This window comes from Nerophis lumbriciformis, linkage group LG13 (genome assembly GCF_033978685.3).
Source record: "Nerophis lumbriciformis linkage group LG13, RoL_Nlum_v2.1, whole genome shotgun sequence".
Classification (NCBI taxonomy): domain Eukaryota; kingdom Metazoa; phylum Chordata; class Actinopteri; order Syngnathiformes; family Syngnathidae; genus Nerophis; species Nerophis lumbriciformis.
The window spans coordinates 517,073-538,840 of NC_084560.2; the positions used below are offsets into that span (position 1 = coordinate 517,073).

The 21,768-nt window shown below is 39.2% G+C and overlaps 2 protein-coding genes across 4 annotated transcripts in view; one reads left to right on the plus strand and one right to left on the minus strand.

Moving 5' to 3' along the window:
- The window catches only part of LOC133613921 (uncharacterized), a 168,560-nt gene that overhangs the window by 90,858 nt on the left and 55,934 nt on the right, over nt 1-21,768 (minus strand). The window lies entirely within an intron of this gene.
- Nucleotides 4,299-21,538, plus strand: LOC133613927 (uncharacterized). Of its 3 annotated transcripts, none has more exons than XM_072914403.1 (4): nt 4,299-4,685; nt 5,750-5,930; nt 11,626-11,886; nt 18,848-21,528. In XM_072914403.1, the coding sequence occupies exons 1-4, from the start codon at nt 4,653-4,655 to the stop codon at nt 20,164-20,166; spliced, it is 1,794 nt and encodes a 597-aa protein (XP_072770504.1). In that variant the 5' UTR covers nt 4,299-4,652; the 3' UTR covers nt 20,167-21,528. The 3 variants fall into 3 exon arrangements, with proteins under 3 accessions (XP_072770504.1, XP_072770503.1, XP_072770505.1); XM_072914402.1 differs by having other exon boundaries at nt 5,700-5,930; nt 18,848-21,527; XM_072914404.1 differs by lacking the exon at nt 11,626-11,886 and having other exon boundaries at nt 5,700-5,930; nt 18,848-21,538.

Sequence of the window (21,768 nt, forward strand, 5' to 3'; positions counted from 1 at the left end):
GATGAGGTGGTTCGGGCATCTGGTCAGGATGCCACCCGAACGCCTCCCTCGGGAGGTGTTTCGGGCACGTCCGACCGGTAGGAGGCCACGGGGAAGACCCAGGACACGTTGGGAAGACTATGTCTCCCGGCTGGCCTGGGAACGCCTCGGGATCCACCGGGAGGAGCTGGACGAAGTGGCTGGGGAGAGGGAAGTCTGGGCTTCCCTGCTTAGGCTGCTGCCCCCGCGACCCGACCTCGGATAAGCGGAAGAAGATGGATGGATGGATGGATGGATGGATGGATGGATGGATGGACAACTTGAGGTTTCTTGAAAACAGCGTCCAGTAGTTGACGTAGTCTTTTGTTCTCTTCTTTTGTCCGAGAAAGTTCCTCTTTGTACTCTGCTATCGTTCTTTCACACATTTTCACACAATCACAACACTTTACACTCACACTTGATCTTAACTAAGCGATGTGTTGATCAAATCCGCGTCTCTTTGTTAGCAGCTAACAAGCTAAGCTGACTAGCACGCTGAGCTAACTAGCGCACTAAAACAACTAGCAAGCTAAGCTAACTAGCATGCTAAGCTAACTAACGCGCTAAAACATGTAGCAAGCTAAGCTAACTAACGCGCTAAAACAAGTAGCAAGCTAAGCGGGCCTAATAATGTCCAAAGTTGACTGAGACGAGTGGAGTTTATCCTGACACGGAGGATGAATAAAGTGTAGTTAGTAGCGAGGCTTAGAAGCGTGTGTGGAGTAAAGGAGACCTTTGCTGCAAAGCGCATATCCTCCACGCATGCGTCACTTAGGGGCGGGGCCAAAGAGTCATAGTGATGGGCAAGTCATGAACGATTCATTCTAAATGTATGTTTTCATGGTGTCTACACAAAAAAGCAAGGCAACAAATGATCCATGCATCCATTTATCTACCGCGTGTCCCTTTCGGGGTCGTGGGGGGTGCTGGAGCCTATCTCAGCTGCATTCGGGCGGAAGGCGGTGTACACCCGGGACAAGTCGCCACCTCATCGCAGGGCCAACACAGATAGACAGACAAGTATATCAACTGTATTTGACTTTAAATCAGATAAATATCATTCAACAACAACACAATGTGCAGACTATAATTACTGCTTTGCTGGTTTTACTGGTGTAAAATTCTGCATCCGAGAGATCACAACCATTGCAGCCATGCGTCCAAAACATAACATCATCTTGCAGGGACATAAGGACAAGCAAAAGTAAAGTGTCTGTTAATTTACAATGTAATAATCTATTTAATAAGAAATGCTCAGAGAAAACCTTTTTTTTTTAAGTATTTATTGGAGGCCTGAAAAGACAAAGGCCGTCTGTTTACAGGAGAGTGTCACCTTTTATCTTAGCTCAGGAATGCATGGGGGAAGGGTTGGAGACAAGCGGGAAACTCTTAGTTAGGAAAAGTGTAGCTGCTGACAGAAGCACATTGTATATTTGTTATATCATTTCATAGTTGGTTAGAGTAAATAAATACAATGTATAAATATAAGGTCATATTTACATATAATGTGATTAAAAATGTGTTTCCTTTGGTTAATTCATGCAAGTATATGTTAACTTTATTTTTGTTACAAAACCCATGTCAATTGGAGGGGAACATACATTTTTTGTTCCGGTTTGGTCACATTGTTGGGGGGACAATTAATATGTGACGGAATAAGGGAAGCAGCATGAGACAGCAAGCATTCGATGTAAGAGGTTAATGGAGTCTCGGCTTGAAAATAAACTTTATTTCCTCTGAGTTTGTGAGGCCAATGAGGTATGATTCTTTCTGATAATGTATGTGAAATCAATGTGTTTTTCTTTTATGTGATGTCAGACTAATTGTAAGTTCTGTTTTTCTTATTTATATGTTCTGACGGCATTATTTTTGGCATTGTTGTTACCGAGAAGAAGGCGTGGCTGAAATAAAAGTTGGACCTTGAAAATTGCTGAATGTGATCATATCGAATAGGACACAGATGGTGTTATATCTCTCTTACACAGTGTCAGTCACTTTACCATTTTGGGGCCCTGTTGCTCACCAAAATACTGACTTAATGGACCACAATGGAAACAAGCCTTTTGGCTTTTTGTGCCATCCATTTGCCTTTTTAAAGCATTACATGGATCCAATTCTTTAAGATGTCAATAAACTTCTCAATCAATCAATCAATCAATCAAACCCCCCACTTGGCCGTCAGTGTCCTGTCCGTTACAACTTCTTCACAACTCCCCAAGATAGGAGACCCTCAGCATCCTTGGGAAGTGGAGCCCAGGGGCTGGCGTATGTATGTTTATGTGGTGTGTTATGACCCCTCACATGTCAGCATGATGGGACATTGTTTACCAGAGACTGGCTGGGTGAGGACACACAAGGCCCACGCAAAACAGGAACAACATTCTTTCTACAAAACACCAATTGTGATGCACCATTAGATACTGAAGTGAATGAATTCACTCATATTATGTTTTGCTTATGGTGAAGGTTTATATTCACCTTGGAGAAAGCCAACGACCAAGTTTAAGTAAATAGTAGTATTTCAGTTTGAGCACATAATAAGATAAGGCCCCTTAGTTTGACATTCGCAGGTGGGCTGGATCACTCCTCATAGGTGGAACAGTTCTGGGTCGGCACAATGATGAGACTTTTTCCACTGTTCTCAGCTTTATTTATGTTCCTTCCAACCTGCGGGCGACAATCACACAATGTCCCTATCCCGTCTTTCTTTGGCTTGCGCCTAAACACACAGAATAACACTCGTTACCTACGCACGTAAGCACACACACACACACACACACACACACACACACACACACACACACACACACACACACACACACACACACACACACACACACACACACACACACACACACACCCTGAACAAGTCTCATTACCTATGCACAAACACACACACACACACTGAACAAGTCTCCTACAACAAAGATCGGACGGTTGGCGCCAATGTTAGCGATGTAATGTTGCCTGGAATGTGAATTTCAAACTAAAGGACAACACAGGTAAACATATTCACATTCTTGGTGCACACATCCATTCATTAAAGAGCTCATTTGTAGCAAAAAGCCAAGAAAAGGTCGGTGGGATCGTCCGAGCGAGACTCACCCTCAGCCATGTGAAACTTTTCTGTGAGGGGAGAAGGGAGGGGCTCCACAACCCAGGAGAACTACAGGAGCTCAGGAGGGACAAAAAGATATCAAACCGCCCTCTCACAGGCGAGCAGAAAAGAGAACTATTTGGAGATCAAATGCACAAACAAAATATAATAAATAACAAAGGTGTATTTTAACTCTATTACATAGGGAAGAGGCCCTAATTTGGATTTCGGAATACAAATAACCATTAACAATATGGCGGCAGCTCCCACTTTCGGTGCTTCCTTTTATAATTGATAGTGTTTTGGTTATGTCTGTTTATGTTTGATAGTGTTTTGGTTATGTCTGTTTATGTTTGATAGGGTTTTGGTTATGTCTGTTTATGTTTGATAGTGTTTTGGTTATGTCTGTTTATGTTTGATAGTGTTTTGGTTATGTCTGTTTATGTTTGATAGTGTTTTGGTTATGTCTGTTTATGTTTGATAGTGTTTTGGTTATGTCTGTTTATGTTTGATAGTGTTTTGGTTATGTCTGTTTATGTTTGACAGTGTTTTGGTTATGTCTGTTTATTTTTGATAGTGTTTTGGTTATGTCTGTTTATGTTTGATAGTGTTTTGGTTATGTCTGTTTATGTTTGATAGTGTTTTGTTTATGTTTGATAGTGTTTTGGTTATGTTTGATAGTGTTTTGGTTATGTCTGTCTACCGTCGCGACACACACAGTCCTCAAAACCTGCTGGACATTGCTTTTCTACTTAGGATAGCTGTCTCCAGCGATTTCCACCGCTTGCACAACTTACCCGACGAGATAGCGAGACAGCGGGAATCTCCGTGGATTGTTATCGGAGCCAGCAGGCGACGCAGGCGGCGGTGGGAGAGGAAATAAAAGCGGGGCTGCCGGTCTGGGGAGCAGTCAACCTCGCCCACGCCTCCTACCACTCCGTCCTGCATGAAGCTGAGGAGCCACGACTCGTCTCGCTCTGATCAGGCAACTTATGATTTAAAGGGGTCATATAAGCTACTGTTTATTTACCGAAATAAGTTGTATGTCTTTGTTTTGAAAATGTAAAAGTTTATTTTTATTTTCAGAATGTTGAAATAGTTTTACCGGGGGTGGGGGGGAGCTGGTTACTTGTTTCTCTCGCGAGATCTGACAAGACTGCGCGCGAAGCAAACACGGCGAGGCTAAAGCAAGATGGCGTCTGACGGTGAAGACGTTATTGCAGTCGTCACAGTTCAGTGTTCTTAATCTGTGCGTCCATGTACACATTTATGTCCTTTATTACACTCTATTAAATAGAGTAACATCGTTAATAACCGTTTGCATCCGGTTATATTAGTCTGAGCGCACTTCTCCAGCTAGCTTAGCTTGCTAGTTAGCTTAGCTTGTTAGCTGCTAACAAAGAGAGATGAAAACACATCGCTAAGCAGAGATCAAGTGTGAGTGTAAAGTGTTGTGATTGTGTGAAAATGTGCGAAAGAACCATAGCAGAGTACGAGGAGGAACTTTGTCCAACAAAAGAGGAGAAGGAGCGACAACATGAAAAACATCAAGTTGTGTTACACACAACAGGTTTGTTTACTTCTTACTCTCACATCTTTACTAACTTTATATTTATTATTAACACTTTTCTTCAATAGATTGTCTATAGGAAGATGAATTGTCATGTGAGGATGTTCAGACACACAATATTTATGAGAGGTTGATGTTCCTCTCAGTTTGTAACAAAGTGTATCAACATGTTTACACAAAACTCACACAGTCACCGGGGGAATATTCCAGAGAGCAGGTTAAGTGCAAACTCCTGGGTATGTAAAGCTCGACAGTTTGACCTCCAAAAATAAGAGAGGTAAGACAAAGTCAGAGTCAGTTACCATGGTAACTGACGCTGTAAACCTAGCCTGCTACCTGGCAGGTTTGACAAGTTATTTATGTGTGTAAAAGCTATACTGACCTGTTATTTCCTTCATATTGGTGCAGCCATTAACCTACTACAACACCTGCTACATCCACCTACTCAGTGGCCTAGTGGTTAGAGTGTCCGCCCTGAGATCAGTAGCTTGTGTCATACCAAAGACTATAAAAAAAGGGACCCATCACCTCCCTGCTTGGCACTCAGCATCAAGAATTTGAATTGGGGGTTAAATCACCTTAAAAAAGATTCCCGGGCGTGGCCACCACTGCTGCTCACTGCTCCCCTCACCTCCCAGGGGGTGATCAAGGTTAATGAGTCAAATGCAGAGAACAATCTGGCCACACCTAGTGTGTGTGTGACAATCATTGGTACTTTAACTTTTTAATGTGGCAGTGATTGTGGAAAAAACAAAGCCTGATCTAAAGATGACATCTTGATCTCATACCATCTCAAACCAATTGGCCGTTCATTATTAAGTGAAATGTCTTAAAGTCGCTTAAATTTGTCTTTAACCAAGCAACACTAAGTTTTATCCAGTTACTCGAGTAATCGAAAACATTTCCTGTAGAACACTTGATTAATAACATTTTCAATAGCCACAGCCCTATATTTCATGTACAATTTAATATTTAGCATGTAGGAGTTACATGTGTTTTGTTTGTGTCCTGTAGACATCCATCAGCTGATTGGACACCAAGAAGAATGTCTCCCTCATCTGCAGGGGGACAGTTTCACTTCAGAGGATCCACAGGCCTCACACATGAAAGAGGAAGAGGAGGGAGAGTGTCCTGTAGGGCAGGAGGAGGATGATGTCAGCAAGTTTCCACTGACTGTTGTCTCTGTGAAGACTGAAGAGCATGAAGACAAAGCACCTGAGTCCTCACAGCTTCATCACAGTCCAAGTAAGCACAACATCCACATATCATCTAATACAATGTTTGTGACACATGTTCATCCGGGGGCCACATTTATGACTAAAGATGGAGATATACTTGCTTTTTAACACCACCATTTAAAAATGAATGCTCATCAATCATCAACAGTGTAATTGCTGGGGTGTAACCATGTGACCTAGAGGCCGTCCTCCTTACCTCACGTGGTCAAATGAAGGTAAACATTCAATATGGCTACTGTTTATTTACCTTTAGCAGCACATATGTCAGCATATTTCAAAGGTTTAGTGGTGAAGATTAGGGATGTATACCAAGTACCATTTTTTTTAGTACTAGTTCCTAATTATGTCGTCCATGAGGACCGTGAAGATTCTGGACTAACGACACAACTATTGGTATTTTTAATTTCAGCTGACTGACGTAACTATGACACGTTGTCACATTGAGTTCAGCTGCCGCTGCTACACATTAAAATCAGCTTTGAATAATGACAAATAAGGAAGCAACAACACACACAAGTGTGATGTGTGTGTTATTGACAAGAAGATGACATAACTGCATTTCACCTTGCACTGCACACATAGTTGACTTCTTTAAGACTTCAAATAAACAGCTGTTTTTTTCTTTCTTTTTTTTTCTCTTTTCTTTATTTAACCTGGTAAAAATCCCATTAAGATCAAAGATCTCTTTTCCAAGGGAGACCTGGCCAAGAGGGCAGCATCAAGGTTACATTAAAAACAGTAAACAACACATAAAACATGACATTTACAGCATTAAAACTTGCTGACATAACACATGTGCATACAGACAAGGTAGACTGCAATCCTTTCACAGAAGCTTTAAACTCATTCAATGTAACAAGGGTTTGAAGTTGATATTGGATTGTAGGTTATTCCAAGCCTTCGCTGCTGAAAACCTAAATGCTTTCTTGCCCAGTTCAGTTCTTACTTTGGGGACGACAAATTGCAGAACATTCATTGAACGAAGATTGTGACTTCCTTGTTTATTTGTTAAAAGACGAGACAGATAAGATGGGGTGATACCCAGAATGGTTTTGTAGATGAACACATACCAATGATTGAGGTGTCGAGCACATAAAGATGACCAGTTAACCATTGAGTATAACACACAATGGTGAGTAAGTTAACCATTGAGTATAACACACAATGGTGAGTAAGTTAACCATTGAGTATAACACACAAAGGTGAGTAAGTTGGTGATGAATCTCAGTGCCCCGTGGTACACACTATCCAGCTTGTGGAGACAACCAGCAGTAGCATTCATGTACAACACATCTCCATAGTCAATAGCAGGTAAAAAGGTTGTTTCCACCAATTTCTGTTTCACAGTAAAAGAAAAGCAAGACTTGTTTCTATAATAAAATCCCAGTAAAAGTTTCTGTTTTTTTTACAACATACTGAATGTGCTCCTTAAAACTCAAGTGGTCATCAATTAAAAATCCTAATTATTTAAAAGCAGATACTAACACAATTTGTTGCCCATTTCTTGTTCAAATGTTCTCACACAGTGCTGATCTTACAGTTTTTGATGTGGTAAAGAACATACACTTTGTTTTCTCTGCATTTAAAAGCAGTTGAAGATAGCAAAGTTGTTCTTGTACTCTGTCAAATGCATGTTGTAGATATTTAAAGGCCTCAGCAGGAGTGGGTGCTGTGCAGTATATGACAGTATCATCAGTATAGGAATGGTAAGTTGAGTTCGGAATATTCTGTCCAAGATTATTCATTAAGAATGGGCCCAACACAGAACTTTGAGGGACACCCTTTTCCACTTGCAGTACGTCCGAGAAGGAACCCTCTATCTGAACAACCTGAGCTCTACTTGTGAGGTCATTTGCAAACCATCCAACTGCTTGCTGAGAAAAACCAATAGCTGAAAGACGTTTGATTAAAATGACATGGTCAACAGTATCAAATGCCTTTGAAAAGTCAATAAAGAGCGACAGACAGCACTGCTTCTTGTCAAGAGCTTCAGTTACATCATTTATAAACTTCATAGCAGCAGTAACAGTACTGGGATTTCTGCCAAAACCTGACTGAAATGGTGACAGAATAAAGTTGGTTTCCAAAAAGTCTTTTATCTGTTCACTGATAAGGGATTCAAGCACTTTTGCCAGAACAAAAGTTTAGAGATCGGTCTGTAATTATTTAGATTACTAGGGTCACCTCCTTTTAATAGGGGGATTACAAGGGCAGATTTCCAATCCAAGGGGATTTCATTTGAAATTAGAGTAAGGTTAAAAATGTGAGTCAGTGGTCCAGCTATAATTTCAGCTGCCAACTTTAGGAAGAGCGGCTCCAACTTATCTGAGCCAGCTGGCTTTCTAGGTTTAAGTTGTTTTAGAGCCCTCATGACCTCTGTTGTGGTAAAGGGCGTAAAGTTAAAAACCTGGGTATTTTCAACGGTTCTTTCCGGAGTTAGCGGAACTTCAGTTGAGTTGTCAGAAATATAGAGAAAACCAGAGGAAATAAAATGATTATTATAATGACTACCCATTTCTCTTCTGTCACTTACTCTGACACCATCAACAAGTATACTAGGTGGGAGATTGACTGAATTACAGCAGGCGGACAAAGATTTGATGATTTTCCAAAACTTCTTTGGGTGTTTGAGGTTTTCAATTGTTGTGGAGAAATAACATTCTGATTTGACTTTCCGAAGGAGAGAGGTAAATTGATTCCTTAATTGTCTAAAATTCAACCAATCTGCTTCCAACCCTGACTTGCGTGCCCTGGCCCAAGCAGCATTACGCTCATGCAATACATCTGACAGGTCCGAGGTAAACCACTGATTGTCACGTCCTTTAACCCTACATGTTCTAAAAGGGGCATGTTTGTTCACTATACTCAAGAAGTTTTCGTGAAAATATTTCCAAGCCAGTTCAACATTATCAAAAAGAGCAATTCTATCCCAATTAAAAAGATGCAAGTCATGTAAAAAAGCTTGCGTCTCAAATAATTTCATATAATGTTTTTTCAAGAAGACAAGGCTTGCTTTTAGGAATCCTTGTGTCTCGCACTACTGCAATCACACTGATCACTCACATCATTAGGGAAAACACCAGATGCAACACATTTGAAGGGCATATTTGTTAGAATTAAGTCAATGAGTGTAGCTTTTTGAGGGCATTTAGGATTATGTCTTGTAGCTGAGTTAATTAATTGTGTTAAATTTAGAGATTGACACTGTGCTTTCAAAGAGTCAGACACAGATGTGAGCCAGTCCCAGTTCAAATCACTATTTCATTGTATTTCAGTTGAGACAGAAGCTTCGCAAGAGTAGATAGGGAATTACTAGGGGCAGATGGAGGCCTATAACACCCCACTACCATAATGTGGTGATTTCTAGCTAATTCAATTTCAAGTGCTAACAGTTCAAGCTCTTTACTTACTGATTCAGAGAGCACTAATTTAACATCAAACCTCTGCTTAATATATATGGCCACTTCACCACCTTTTCTTTGTCGGTCAGTACGATAGACATTATAGCCATTAATGTAAATATCTTTATCAAGCACAGATTGTTTAAGCCAAGTTTCAGATAAGACTACAATATCAGCATTTGTTGAGTTTATCCAGATCTTTATCATATCCAGTTTAGGGAGTAAACTCTGAACATTGATATGAATAATCCCAAAACCAGATCTAGTTTTAAAATCCGCAGGTGTAAAACATTGTGTAGGTGTATCAGGGCCTGGATTAGTCTCAACATTTCCTGAGAGCAATAACAATGATATAACTAAACATTTGCGCTTAAAGTTACCATATTTTGAGTCGGTCTTTAATCTGTTAAGGTAAGTGCTCACATTAGGGGAGGATGCAGTAATGTTGACGTGATCTCTCAAAACAAGGAAACAATAAGAATGAATGGACTCTACCATAGTATGCAGCCATTTGGTTTTGTCCAAAGTCACAGAAATCTTCAACTGAGATAAGGCCGAGGTTATTTTGTAGCTGCCACTATGATGAAATGTCAAATTATCAAATATGTCAAACTGTGCATCTTGAAGTAGCATAGCTCATGAGTGGGGGTGACCAGACCCATTTGGGACACCAGTAAAACCACACCAAAGTATAAAACACAATATAATATAATTTGTGACATAGTGAGAGGAGAAGTTCCACTTGTTTTACCACTTTTGAAGATGTTAGCAGACAGGGCTAAAGACTAGCAACCAAGGCCGATGGGTGGAAGCCCGTAGACGAAGCCAATGGCTGGAGGCAAACAGCAGGTCGATGGAAGGCTAGTAGGCAGGTCAATGGTGGAAGGCTAGCAGGCAGGTCGACAGTGGAAGGCTAGCAGGCAGGTCGATGGTGGAAGGCTAGCAGGCAGGCCGATGGTGGAAGGCTGGTAGACAGGTCGACGGTGGAAGGCTAGCAGGCAGGTCGATGGTGGAAGGCTGGTAGGCAGGTCGATGGTGGAAGGCTAGCAGACAGGTCGATGGTGGAAGGCTAGCAGGCAGGCCGATGGTGGAAGGCTAGTAGGCAGGTCGATGGTGGAAGGCTAGTGGCGTGGTCGGTAGAGTGGCCGTGCCTGAGGGTTCCTGGTTCAATCCCCACCTTCTACCAACCTAGTCACGTCTGTTGTGTCCTTGAGCAGGACACTTCACCCTTGCTCCTGATGGGTCGTGGTAAGCGCCTTGCATGGCAGATCCCGCCATCAGTGTGTGAATGAGTGAATGAGACGGGATGAGTTGGCTAAGTACAAAAATGAGTCGGAATTTTTGAATGAAAGAAACTGCTGTTCTAAATGTGTCCTCTAGATGTCGCAATAGCAATTCTTTGTATCTTTGTAGATGATGCTACATATGTAAAACACAACTAAAACACATGATGTTAGCGCACCAGTCGGGGAAAATGAGCAAACTACATCAATAACATCCTGTAATTTGATATTGATATTATTTATTTATCTTGATAGATTGAAAATGAACACCAATGAGTTGACTGATGAACATTATCACATAATTGATTCTGAAAGTGTAAAAAAAGACAACTAAAGATAGAATACTATTGTATGTAAAAAAAAAAAAAAACATGATTCGTACGTTTTCAGAATGTGTTTGTTCTATTTTTAAACAAAGAAAACAATCTGCAATTGTCTTTATTTTTTACGTTATCTTGCTGTGATTTTACCTGTCCGGCCAACTTGGAGTAGATCTTCCTCCACGTGGCCCCCCATCTAAAATTAGTTTAAACACCCGTGGCCGAGATCTTCCTGCGAAAAGGAGATACGAGAAAAAAATCTAATTATGAAACGGAATAGATCCCTAAAGATTTGTTGAGTAATATCAAGGATTATCCGTCGGTGGCGTTCCCAGACATGTGGAACTATCTTGAGTTCCAGACGTCATTCTACACCACAAATTGTGGTTAAGTTTAGAGATAAAGTTTAGGTGTCATAGACCGTATACAGAATAAAATATTTACACACTTTATATCAGTGAGTGTAAAGTTAAGAATGCCTCAATCAATGCTGCCTTGTACTTATAAAAAAAACTTGCTCCTCATCAAATTTCCAAGTCTGTTTTTGTGCTCACTTTTGAATGAATTTTAGTGGTTGTTTTGCTACACACTTTTTAACACAACACATTAAAGAACACAAATAATGTCATTGTGTTAACAGTGTCAGTCCAAAACTATTTATATTCTCTCTTTATCTTATTTACTTATTTACCCAACAGACGTTCAACAGCCCCTTCACATTAAAGAGGAAGACGATTATCCACAGCCCACCTACATTAAAGAGGAAGAGGATGATCCACAGCCCACCTACATTAAAGAGGAAGAGGAGGATCCACACATGAAAGAGGAAGAGGAGGGAGAGTGTGTTGTAGGGCAGGAAGAGGATGATGTCAGCAAGTTTCCACTGACTGTTGTCTCTGTGAAGACTGAAGAGCATGAAGACAAAGCACCTGAGTCCTCACAGCTTCATCACAGTCCAAGTAAGCACATATCATTTTATTCTCAGGGCATTCAATCCATCACAACTGGACTGTTCACTTTGTCTTAGAAGACTCATCCAAGTAGGCTTCATCACTTCATGCTTATACACTTCAAGTCTTAAATCTAATCATTGGAATTTAGAGGGGAACTGCACTTTTTGGGGGAATTTTTCTATCGTTCACAATCATAAAAGACATGATGGTGGATATATTAAAAAAATTAAATAACAATCGTATTCTAACTAGGGCTGGGCGATATGGCCTTTTATTAATATGTGGATATGTTTAGGCCATGTCACGATACACCATATATATGTGGATATGTTTAGGCCACGTCATGATACACCATATATATGTGGATATGTTTAGGCCACGTCATGATACACCATATATATGTGGATATGTTTAGGCCATGTCACGATACACCATATATATGTGGATATGTTTAGGCCATGTCACGATACACCATATATATCTGGATATGTTTAGGCCATGTCACGATACACCATATATATGTGGATATGTTTAGGCCATGTCACGATACACCATATATATGTGGATATGTTTAGGCCATGTCGCAATACACCATATACAGGTAAAAGCCTGTAAATTAGAATATTTTGAAAAACTTGATTTATTTCAGTAATTGCATTCAAAAGGTGTAACTTGTACATTATATTTATTCATTGCACACAGACTGATGCATTCAAATGTTTATTTCATTTAATTTTGATGATTTGAAGTGGCAACAAATGAAAATCCAAAATTCCGTGTGTCACAAATTTAGAATATTACTTAAGGCTAATACAAAAAAGGGATTTTTAGAAATGTTGGCCAACTGAAAAGTATGAAAATGAAAAATATGAGCATGTACAATACTCAATACTTGGTTGGAGCTCCTTTTGCCTCAATTACTGCGTTAATGCGGCGTGGCATGGAGTCGATGAGTTTCTGGCACTGCTCAGGTGTTATGAGAGCCCAGGTTGCTCTGATAGTGGCCTTCAACTCTTCTGCGTTTTTGGGTCTGGCATTCTGCATCTTCCTTTTCACAATACCCCACAGATTTTCTATGGGGCTAAGGTCAGGGGAGTTGGCGGGCCAATTTAGAACAGAAATACCATGGTCTGTAAACCAGGCACGGGTAGATTTTGCGCTGTGTGCAGGCGCCAAGTCCTGTTGGAACTTGAAATCTCCATCTCCATAGAGCAGGTCAGCAGCAGGAAGCATGAAGTGCTCTAAAACTTGCTGGTTGACGGCTGCGTTGACCCTGGATCTCAGGAAACAGAGTGGACCGACACCAGCAGATGACATGGCACACCAAACCATCACTGATGGTGGAAACTTTACACTAGACTTCAGGCAACGTGGATCCTGTGCCTCTCCTGTCTTCCTCCAGACTCTGGGACCTCGATTTCCAAAGGAAATGCAAAATTTGCATGGTTGGGTGATGGTTTGGGGTGCCATGTCATCTGCTAGTGTCGGTCCACTCTGTTTCCTGAGATCCAGGGTCAACGCAGCCGTCTACCAGCAAGTTTTCAAAATATTCTAATTTACTGGCTTTTACCTGTATATGTGGACATTTTGCCTTAGCCTTGAATGAACACTTAATGTATATAATCACAGCAGTATGATGATTCTATGTGTCTACATTAAAACATTCTTCTTCTTACTGCATTAATATATGCTACTTTTAAACTTACATGCAGAGAGGGAAATCACAACTAAGTCAATTTAGCAAAAGTGTATTTATTAAACAGTTATTAAGCAGTGGCACAAACATTCATGTCATTTCAAAACAGAAAGTTCAAGATTGTCAGAGACATTTTAAAACAAGCTATTAGTGCACTTTTGTGCATGATGTCACTAAGATGACGTATCATAACAACACTAAATTAAAGTGCACTTTTTGTACAGAACGCCACTACAATAGTTTAAAACAAATAAAGTGCACTTTTGTGCATGATGTCACACAAGATATTTCAATAAGTGTCAAATAAAAATGAGCTGCATAATAGGAAATCAAATAGTGTATGTCCTTCACTATGTGGTAGGTTCCTGCGGACGTTATCTCCTTCTGTTGTTGACTATTTGTTTCATACAGTGTTGATGTGGAAATGGTTGCTTGGGCATTTTGTGGGTGTGGCACTGAACGGAGATGTTGACATGCAGAGTTTCAAGCACTCTTCATTCTCTAGCGGGTGACTTTTCAAATGATGCTACATTAGCAGTGCTGCTACTTTTTGTAGCAACGCTTTTGCCGCATACTTGTTCACCATCTACCTGCTTGAAGCCAAACCACCCCCAGACGATGGACCCCCTACTGTTTGTCTTGGGAATTAATTATTCCTTCATTTGTTACCAGATTGGCACCTTCTTTCTGTCGTATTACCACTAGCACCACAGCTAACGTTACCATGCCACTACCTTTCTGCTCCATGAGAACATATGACGTTGCACACGTGACAGTATGTGACGTATGTAAGAAGGTGCGCTTGTTTTATGTCTCTGTGAGAAGGAGAGACAAGAAAGAGTGAGAAGAGCCTGTAGTGTAATGCCTGCAGCTAAAAGCAACTGTGTGAGAACGTATACTCCAATATCACCATATAGTCATTTTCTATATCGCACAGAGACAAACCCACGATATATCTAGTATATTCCATACATCACCCAGCCCTAATTCTAACTCATAAATGTAAATAAAAGTCCACTTGCAATGGAGCCAATGGGAGGTCCTCTATAACCATCCAAAATACACCAACAATACTCCATTTGCATTTTGTGGCTTGAATGTCCACCAAGTGTTAGTTGAGTTGAGTTGAGTTGTGTTGACTTTGAGTTTATTTGGAACATGCAATCATACAACATGATACATCACACATGCATGCATACAACAAGATGATGTAGAAAATGAATGATGGATGAAATAAATTGAGAATGTTTATCTTCTTCTTTGTACTTTGTAAACACTTTAAGTGTGAAGAGTTTCTTGAAGTGGATCATATTAGTACATTGTTTGATTGCTTTGCTTAATCCATTCCATCATTTAATTCCACATACTGATATACTGAAGGTCTTAAGTGTTGTACGTGCATACAAATGTTTTTAATTACATTTTTCTCTGAGTTTATATTTCTCATCTTTTGTTGAGAATTGTTGTACATTGTTGGCTAGCAGGTTATAGTTTGCTTTGTGTATAATTTTAGCTGTTTGCAAATTCACTATGTGGTGGAATTTCAGTATTTTTGATTCTATAAATAAAGTGTTTGTATGTTGTCTATATCCAACATGATGTATTATTATAACTGATCTTTTTTGTAACACAGTTAATGAATGAAGTGAACTTTTGTAGTTATTTCCCATATTTCTACACAATAAGTCAGATATGTAACACTAGTGAGCAGTAGAGAATATGAAGTCATTTTTGGTCTAGAACATGTTTTGCTTTATTCATTATTGACGTGTTTCTTGCTACTTTATGTTGTATATTTTTTACATGAGATTTCCAGTTCAATTTATCATCAATTTTTATACCTAGACATGTGGTTTCATTTACTCTTTCAATTTCTATTCCGTCTATTTGTATTTGTGTTTGACTTTCTCTTCTACTGTTACCAAATAGCATTATTTTACTTTTACTGAGATTCAAAGATTGTCAAAGCATCTTTTTAATGTGTTCATTTCTTCTGTTATTATTTGTATTATCTTCTGTGTGTTCTCTCCTGAACAAAACACTGTTGTATCATCTGCAAATAATACTAACTTTAAATATTTTGTAACTTCACAAATGTCATCTATATAGAGATTGAATAATTGAGGTCCTAGTATTGATCCCTGAGGTACACCACAGGATATATGTAGTGTTGTAGAAGTGTGTTGGCCTAGCTTCACGTATTGTTTCCTGTTGGTTAAATAACTTCTTATCCAGTTTAAGACCAACCCTCTGATGCCATATCCTTCTAGTTTTTTGATGAAAATATTGTGATTAATTGTGTCAAATGCTTTAGTTAGATCCAACAACACTGCTGCTGCACATTTTTTACTATCTATTGCATTGCTCATTTCTTCTGTCATTTCAATTAAAGCCATCAAAGTTGAAATATTAGCTGTGTATCCATATTGGTTCTCTTCTAGTATTCTATGTTTGTTTGTGAAACTCTCTAATCTGTTATTGGACACTCTTTCAATGATTTTAGAAAACTGTGGAAGTAAAGAAACAGGTCTAAAATGTGTAAATTGGTGTTTGTCTCCAGTCTTATACAAACCCTGTTTCCATATGAGTTGGGAAATTGTGTTAGATGTAAATATAAACGGAATACAATGATTTGCAAATCCTTTTCAAGCCATATTCAGTTGAATATGCTACAAAGACAACATATTTGATGTTCAAACTCATAAACTTTTTTTTTTTTTTGCAAATAATAATTAACTTAGAATTTCATGGCTGCAACACGTGCCAAAGTAGTTGGGAAAGGGCATGTTCACCACTGTGTTACATGGCCTTTCCTTTTAACAACACTCAATAAACGTTTGGGAACTGAGGAGACACATTTTTGAAGCTTCTCAGGTGGAATTCTTTCCCATTCTTGCTTGATGTACAGCTTAAGTTGTTCAACAGTCCGGGGGTCTCCCTTGTGCTATTTTAGGCTTCATAATGCGCCACACATTTTCAATGGGAGACAGGTCTGGACTACAGGCAGGCCAGTCTAGTACCCGCACTCTTTTACTATGAAGCCACGTTGATGTAACACGTGGCTTGGCATTGTCTTGCTGAAATAAGCAGGGGCGTCCATGGTAATGTTGCTTGGATGGCAACATATGTTGCTCCAAAAGCTGTATGTACCTTTCAGCATTAATGGTGCCTTCACAGATGTGTAAGTTACCCATGTCTTGGGCACTAATACACCCCAATACCATCACACATGCTGGCTTTTTAACTTTGCGCCTATAACAATCTGGATGGTTCTTTTCCTTTTTGGTCCAGAGGACATGACGTCCACAGTTTCCAAAAACAATTTTAAATGTGGACTTGTCAGACCACAGAACACTTTTCCACTTTGTATCAGTCCATCTTAGATGAGCTCAGGCCCAGCAAAGCCGACGGCGTTTCTGGGTGTTGTTGATCAACGGTGTTTGCCTTGCATAGGAGAGTTTTAACTTGCACTTACAGATGTAGCGGCCAACTGTAGTTACTGACAGTGGGTTTCTGAAGTGTTCCTGAGCCCATGTGGTGATATCCTTTACACACTGATGTCACTTGTTGATGCAGTACAGCCTGAGGGATGGAAGGTCACGGGCTTAGCTGCTTACTTGCAGTGATTTCTCCAGATTCTCTGAACCCTTTGATGATATTACGGACCGTAGATGGTGAAATCCCTAAATTCCTTGCAATAGCTGGTTGAGAAAGGTTTTTCTTAAACTGTTCAACAATTTGCTCACGCATTTGTTGACAAAGTGGTGACCCTCGCCCCATCCTTGTTTGTGAATGACTGAGCATTTCATGGAATCTACTTTTATACCCAATCATGGCACCCACCTGTTCCCAATTTGCCTGTTCACCTGTGGGATGTTCCAAATAAGTGTTTGATGAGCATTCCTCAACTTTATCAGTATTTATTGCCACCTTTCCCAACTTCTTTGTCACGTGTTGCTGACATCAAAGTTAATGATTATATGCAACAAAAAATAAGTTTATGAGTTTGAATATCAAATATGTTGTCTTTGTAGCATACTCAACTGAATATGGGTTGAAAATGATTTGCAAATCATTGTATTCCGTTTATATTTACATCTAACACAATTTCCCAACATACTGTATATGGAAACGGGGTTATTACATATGTTGACCAGATGTTGAGATATTTGCTGGGAGTCCATATTGGTTCTCCACCAGCGTCCCACTTTTGTTGATAAATAAATCTAATCAGCTATTGAATAGTTTTTCCATGATTTTGGAGAATGGTGGAAGTAATGAAACTGGTGTGTAGTTAGTAAACTGGTGTATGTCTCTATTCTTAGAAATTGGTACGACTTTTGCAATTTTCATTTTGTCAGGGAATTTGCGGGTTAGAAATGATACGTTGCTGATATATGTCAGAGGTTCTGAAATGTCTTCTATAACCTTTTTTATGGTTACCATATCTATTCCATGACAGTCGGTTGAGGTCTTGGATTTACAATGTTTTACAATTTTGATTATTTCTTCTTTTGTTACACTTTTAAGAAACATGGAATTGGGATTTCTGTCTATGAGCTCACTCAAGTCCTCAACTGATCCATCATCTGCATTTGGAAATCTTTGTTCCACATTTGTTCCGATATTAACAAAGTCATAATTAAAACGTTCAACTATTTGGTTCATATTGTCATTTTTTGTATTTCCATGTAGAAAGTACTGGGGGTAATCTTTCTTAGCAGCATTTTTAATGATGCTATTTAGGATGCCCCATGTTGCTCTCATGTTGTTTCTGTTCTTCTTTAATAATTGTCTGTAGTATTCCTTCTTACATGTTCCTCGTATACCAATTAGCTTGTTTTTATATTTCTTATACTTATTTTCTGCCTCTATAGATGTCTGTGTTATTAATATTCCATATAATGTCTTTTTTTTGTGACAAGCATTTTTCAGTCCTTTTGTCATCCATGGTTGGTTGTTTTTCTTTTGCTTCTTACTAACTTCTTTCCATGGACAACATAAACATTGATATTATACATGTGGGTCAATATATTTATATATATATGTATATAAATATGCTATAAAAGCTACTTTTGCAGTGTAGCTTGTAGTGTAGCGTGCTACAATTCTCTGAGGATAGCTTAGCTCCATTTAATTGAGAGTAACTTGTAGCTTAGCTTACTACATTGTCCAGGTAGCTTGCCCATCACTGTCTATTTGGCCTAGCTCACATGTCAATAGTTTGAATACTGCAAACTTCAATACAGTAACACCTCATTTGTTCTGCAGACGTCCAGCGGGTGTCAGCGGGGAGTCATGAAGAGGAGTGGCACACCAGTGTGGGACAGAAGGAGCTACAGGCCCCCTCCCACATTAAAGAGGAGCAGCTTCATGATGAAGATGAAGCTCAGTCCTTCCAGCTTCATCACAGTCAAAGTGAGGAGAACAGAGGGGCGGAGCTTGTAAGTCAACACATCACAGAAGCTGATGGAGAGCATTGTGAAGATATCAAGTCAGAACCAGACAGCATCTTTGCTCCACTGTCAGACATGGACCACATGATGTCACACTCTTCTGATCACAGTGACCACATCCAAAAACCTTTGGAGAGTAAAAATGACTCTAAAGGTGATACGAGACATCACACTAACAACAAACACTTTGACTGCTCTGAATGTGGGAAATCATTTAGAAAGAAGAGTCATTTTACAGTACACATGAGAACACATACTGGAGAGAAACCTTTTACTTGCTCCGTTTGTAAGAAGAGTTTCTCCAGAAAGGAACACATGGCCACACACATGAGAACACACACTGGAGAGAAACATTTTACTTGCTCTGTTTGTAAGAAGAATTTCTTCCAAAAGGGTAACATGGCCACACACATGAGAACACACACTGGAGAGAAACCTTTTACTTGCTCCGTTTGTAAGAAGAGTTTCTTCAGAAAGGGTGACATGACCACACACATGAGAACACACACTGGAGAGAAACCTTTTACTTGCTCTGTTTGTAAGAAGAATTTCTTCCAAAAGAGTAACATGACCACACACATGAGAACACACACGGGAGAGAAACCTTTTGCTTGCTCAGCTTGCACGAAAAGATTCAACCATAAGAATCACATGATATTACACATGAGAACACACACAGGAGAGAAACCTTTTGCTTGCTCAGTTTGTGCTAAAAGATTCAACACTAAGAATGAAATGATATTGCACATGAGAACACACACAGGTGAGAAACCTTTTACTTGCTTTGTTTGTAAGAAGAGTTTCTCCAGAAAGGAACAAATGACCATACACATGAGAACACACACTGGAGAGAAACCTTTTTCTTGCTCAGCTTGTGCTAAAAGATTCAACACCAAGAAGGAAATGATATTGCACATGAGAACACACACAGGTGAGAAACCTTTTACTTGCTCTGTTTGTGAGAAGAGTTTCTCAGGAAAGCAAAACATGACCACACACATGAGAACACACACTGGAGAGAAACCATTTGCTTGCTCTGTTTGTAAGAAGAATTTCTCCACAAAGCGTGACATGACCACACACATGAGAACACACACTGGAGAGAAACCGTTTAGTTGCACTGTGTGTGGTTAAATGTTCAGGTTTAAGTATCAGGCCAGTAAACACAAGTGTGTAACAGTCATGGAAGCTGCAGGGATGTAAAAACAGTTAAAGAGTGATTGTGCTAAATGTAGTTTAAAAACACAGCATGTTTAATATGAATGTATATTTGGTGTTGTATGTAGTGCTTCTCATCTTCTAGTCTTATATGTTGTCCTGTACTTACTTTTTAAGTTGTGTGCATGTATTGAGTATTATATATGTAGCTACTGTTAAGTTCCACTCTTCTACTCCAAAAAGGACCCAAGGACAACTAACGATTTCCAATTGATCAACTTTTTATTTTCCAACTTGAAGCATTGTTGGTTTAATTTCAGTTGATCTTCAAAATCATCAGTAGGTTGTAAACCTTTAAACCACAAAAACAGAGATGTTAACAATGTGATTACACAGCTATTTTCCAACAATGTTTTACAAATGCTTTTAAACCGCTGAATAATGTTTTAAACTTTAAACATTAAACCATAAGCTTTGACTATAAACCTTTTAACTTTAACCATTTGCTATTTTAACTTAAGCTTTAAACCTTTTAACATTTTAACTTCAGCTTTAAACTTTTACATGAGCTTTAAAGTGGTCAAACACAGTATGCAATCAATGCTCAAATGTAATGCAGTCATTTAAGTTGAAGGCAAACAAATGAGGATAGTTCAGTAAGCAATTTAACAAGCTTGCAGGTTCAAGTTAAGCATATCACACAAACATTTCCATGGTCATCAAATGAAGCATATTCACTGACCATTGGTGTGTTTGGAGAAACTTGTTGAGTGGATCTTGCGGTTGTGGCTGCTAGCTGTTCTTCCTTCCATGTAGTTTGTTTGGTGAATGAGTCTGACTCACCTCCTTCCTTTTCACCTGCCTTCAATTAGTCATTTGGCGACCATTTTACCTCAGCATTCTGGAAATTGTAGTTTTCACTGATTTTGACCATGTAGGGCATGGATTACTGCCACTTCTGAGTTTTTGACTCCACAGCTACTATTTTATTGTATTTTGTCATTGTTAAAGAGAGGACATCTTATTATTTTCATTTCGGTTTTTTTCACACATTTTTTCCATTGCATTTTATTGATGTTATTATGCAATTAAAAGTATGAATGAATAAAATGGTTAACAAAATGTGGACTCTGGTAGATTAGCAGCATTGTTACATCATGGATGTTAACTACTGCAAAACATCAACAAAGAAGAAAAATGCTGAAGTTAGCAACACATCACTGAACTTTAGAGCCATCGTGAGTGGAGTTGCTTGTTTTTATTGCTGCATTTGTACTTATTTCACCTCACATCTTCACTTTTAATCCTAAAGTCTTCTTCACATGTATTGTTGTAGGCTTCTAACATTTATGTTTCTGATGTGTGTGTGTAGTCTGTGGAAAGGGTTGTTGTCCCTTGTGGATCCAATTGTTCACTTGCACAGATACATCTTCGTCATCATTAGTTTATTATTGTTCTTCGGTCAATGGTCAACAAAATAAACAAACAGTTGTACATTCATAGATTGAAAATGAAAATGTTGCAGAGCGAAAGTGTTTAGGCTGAAGTTGAACACGTATTTTGCCTAACCCTATAAAC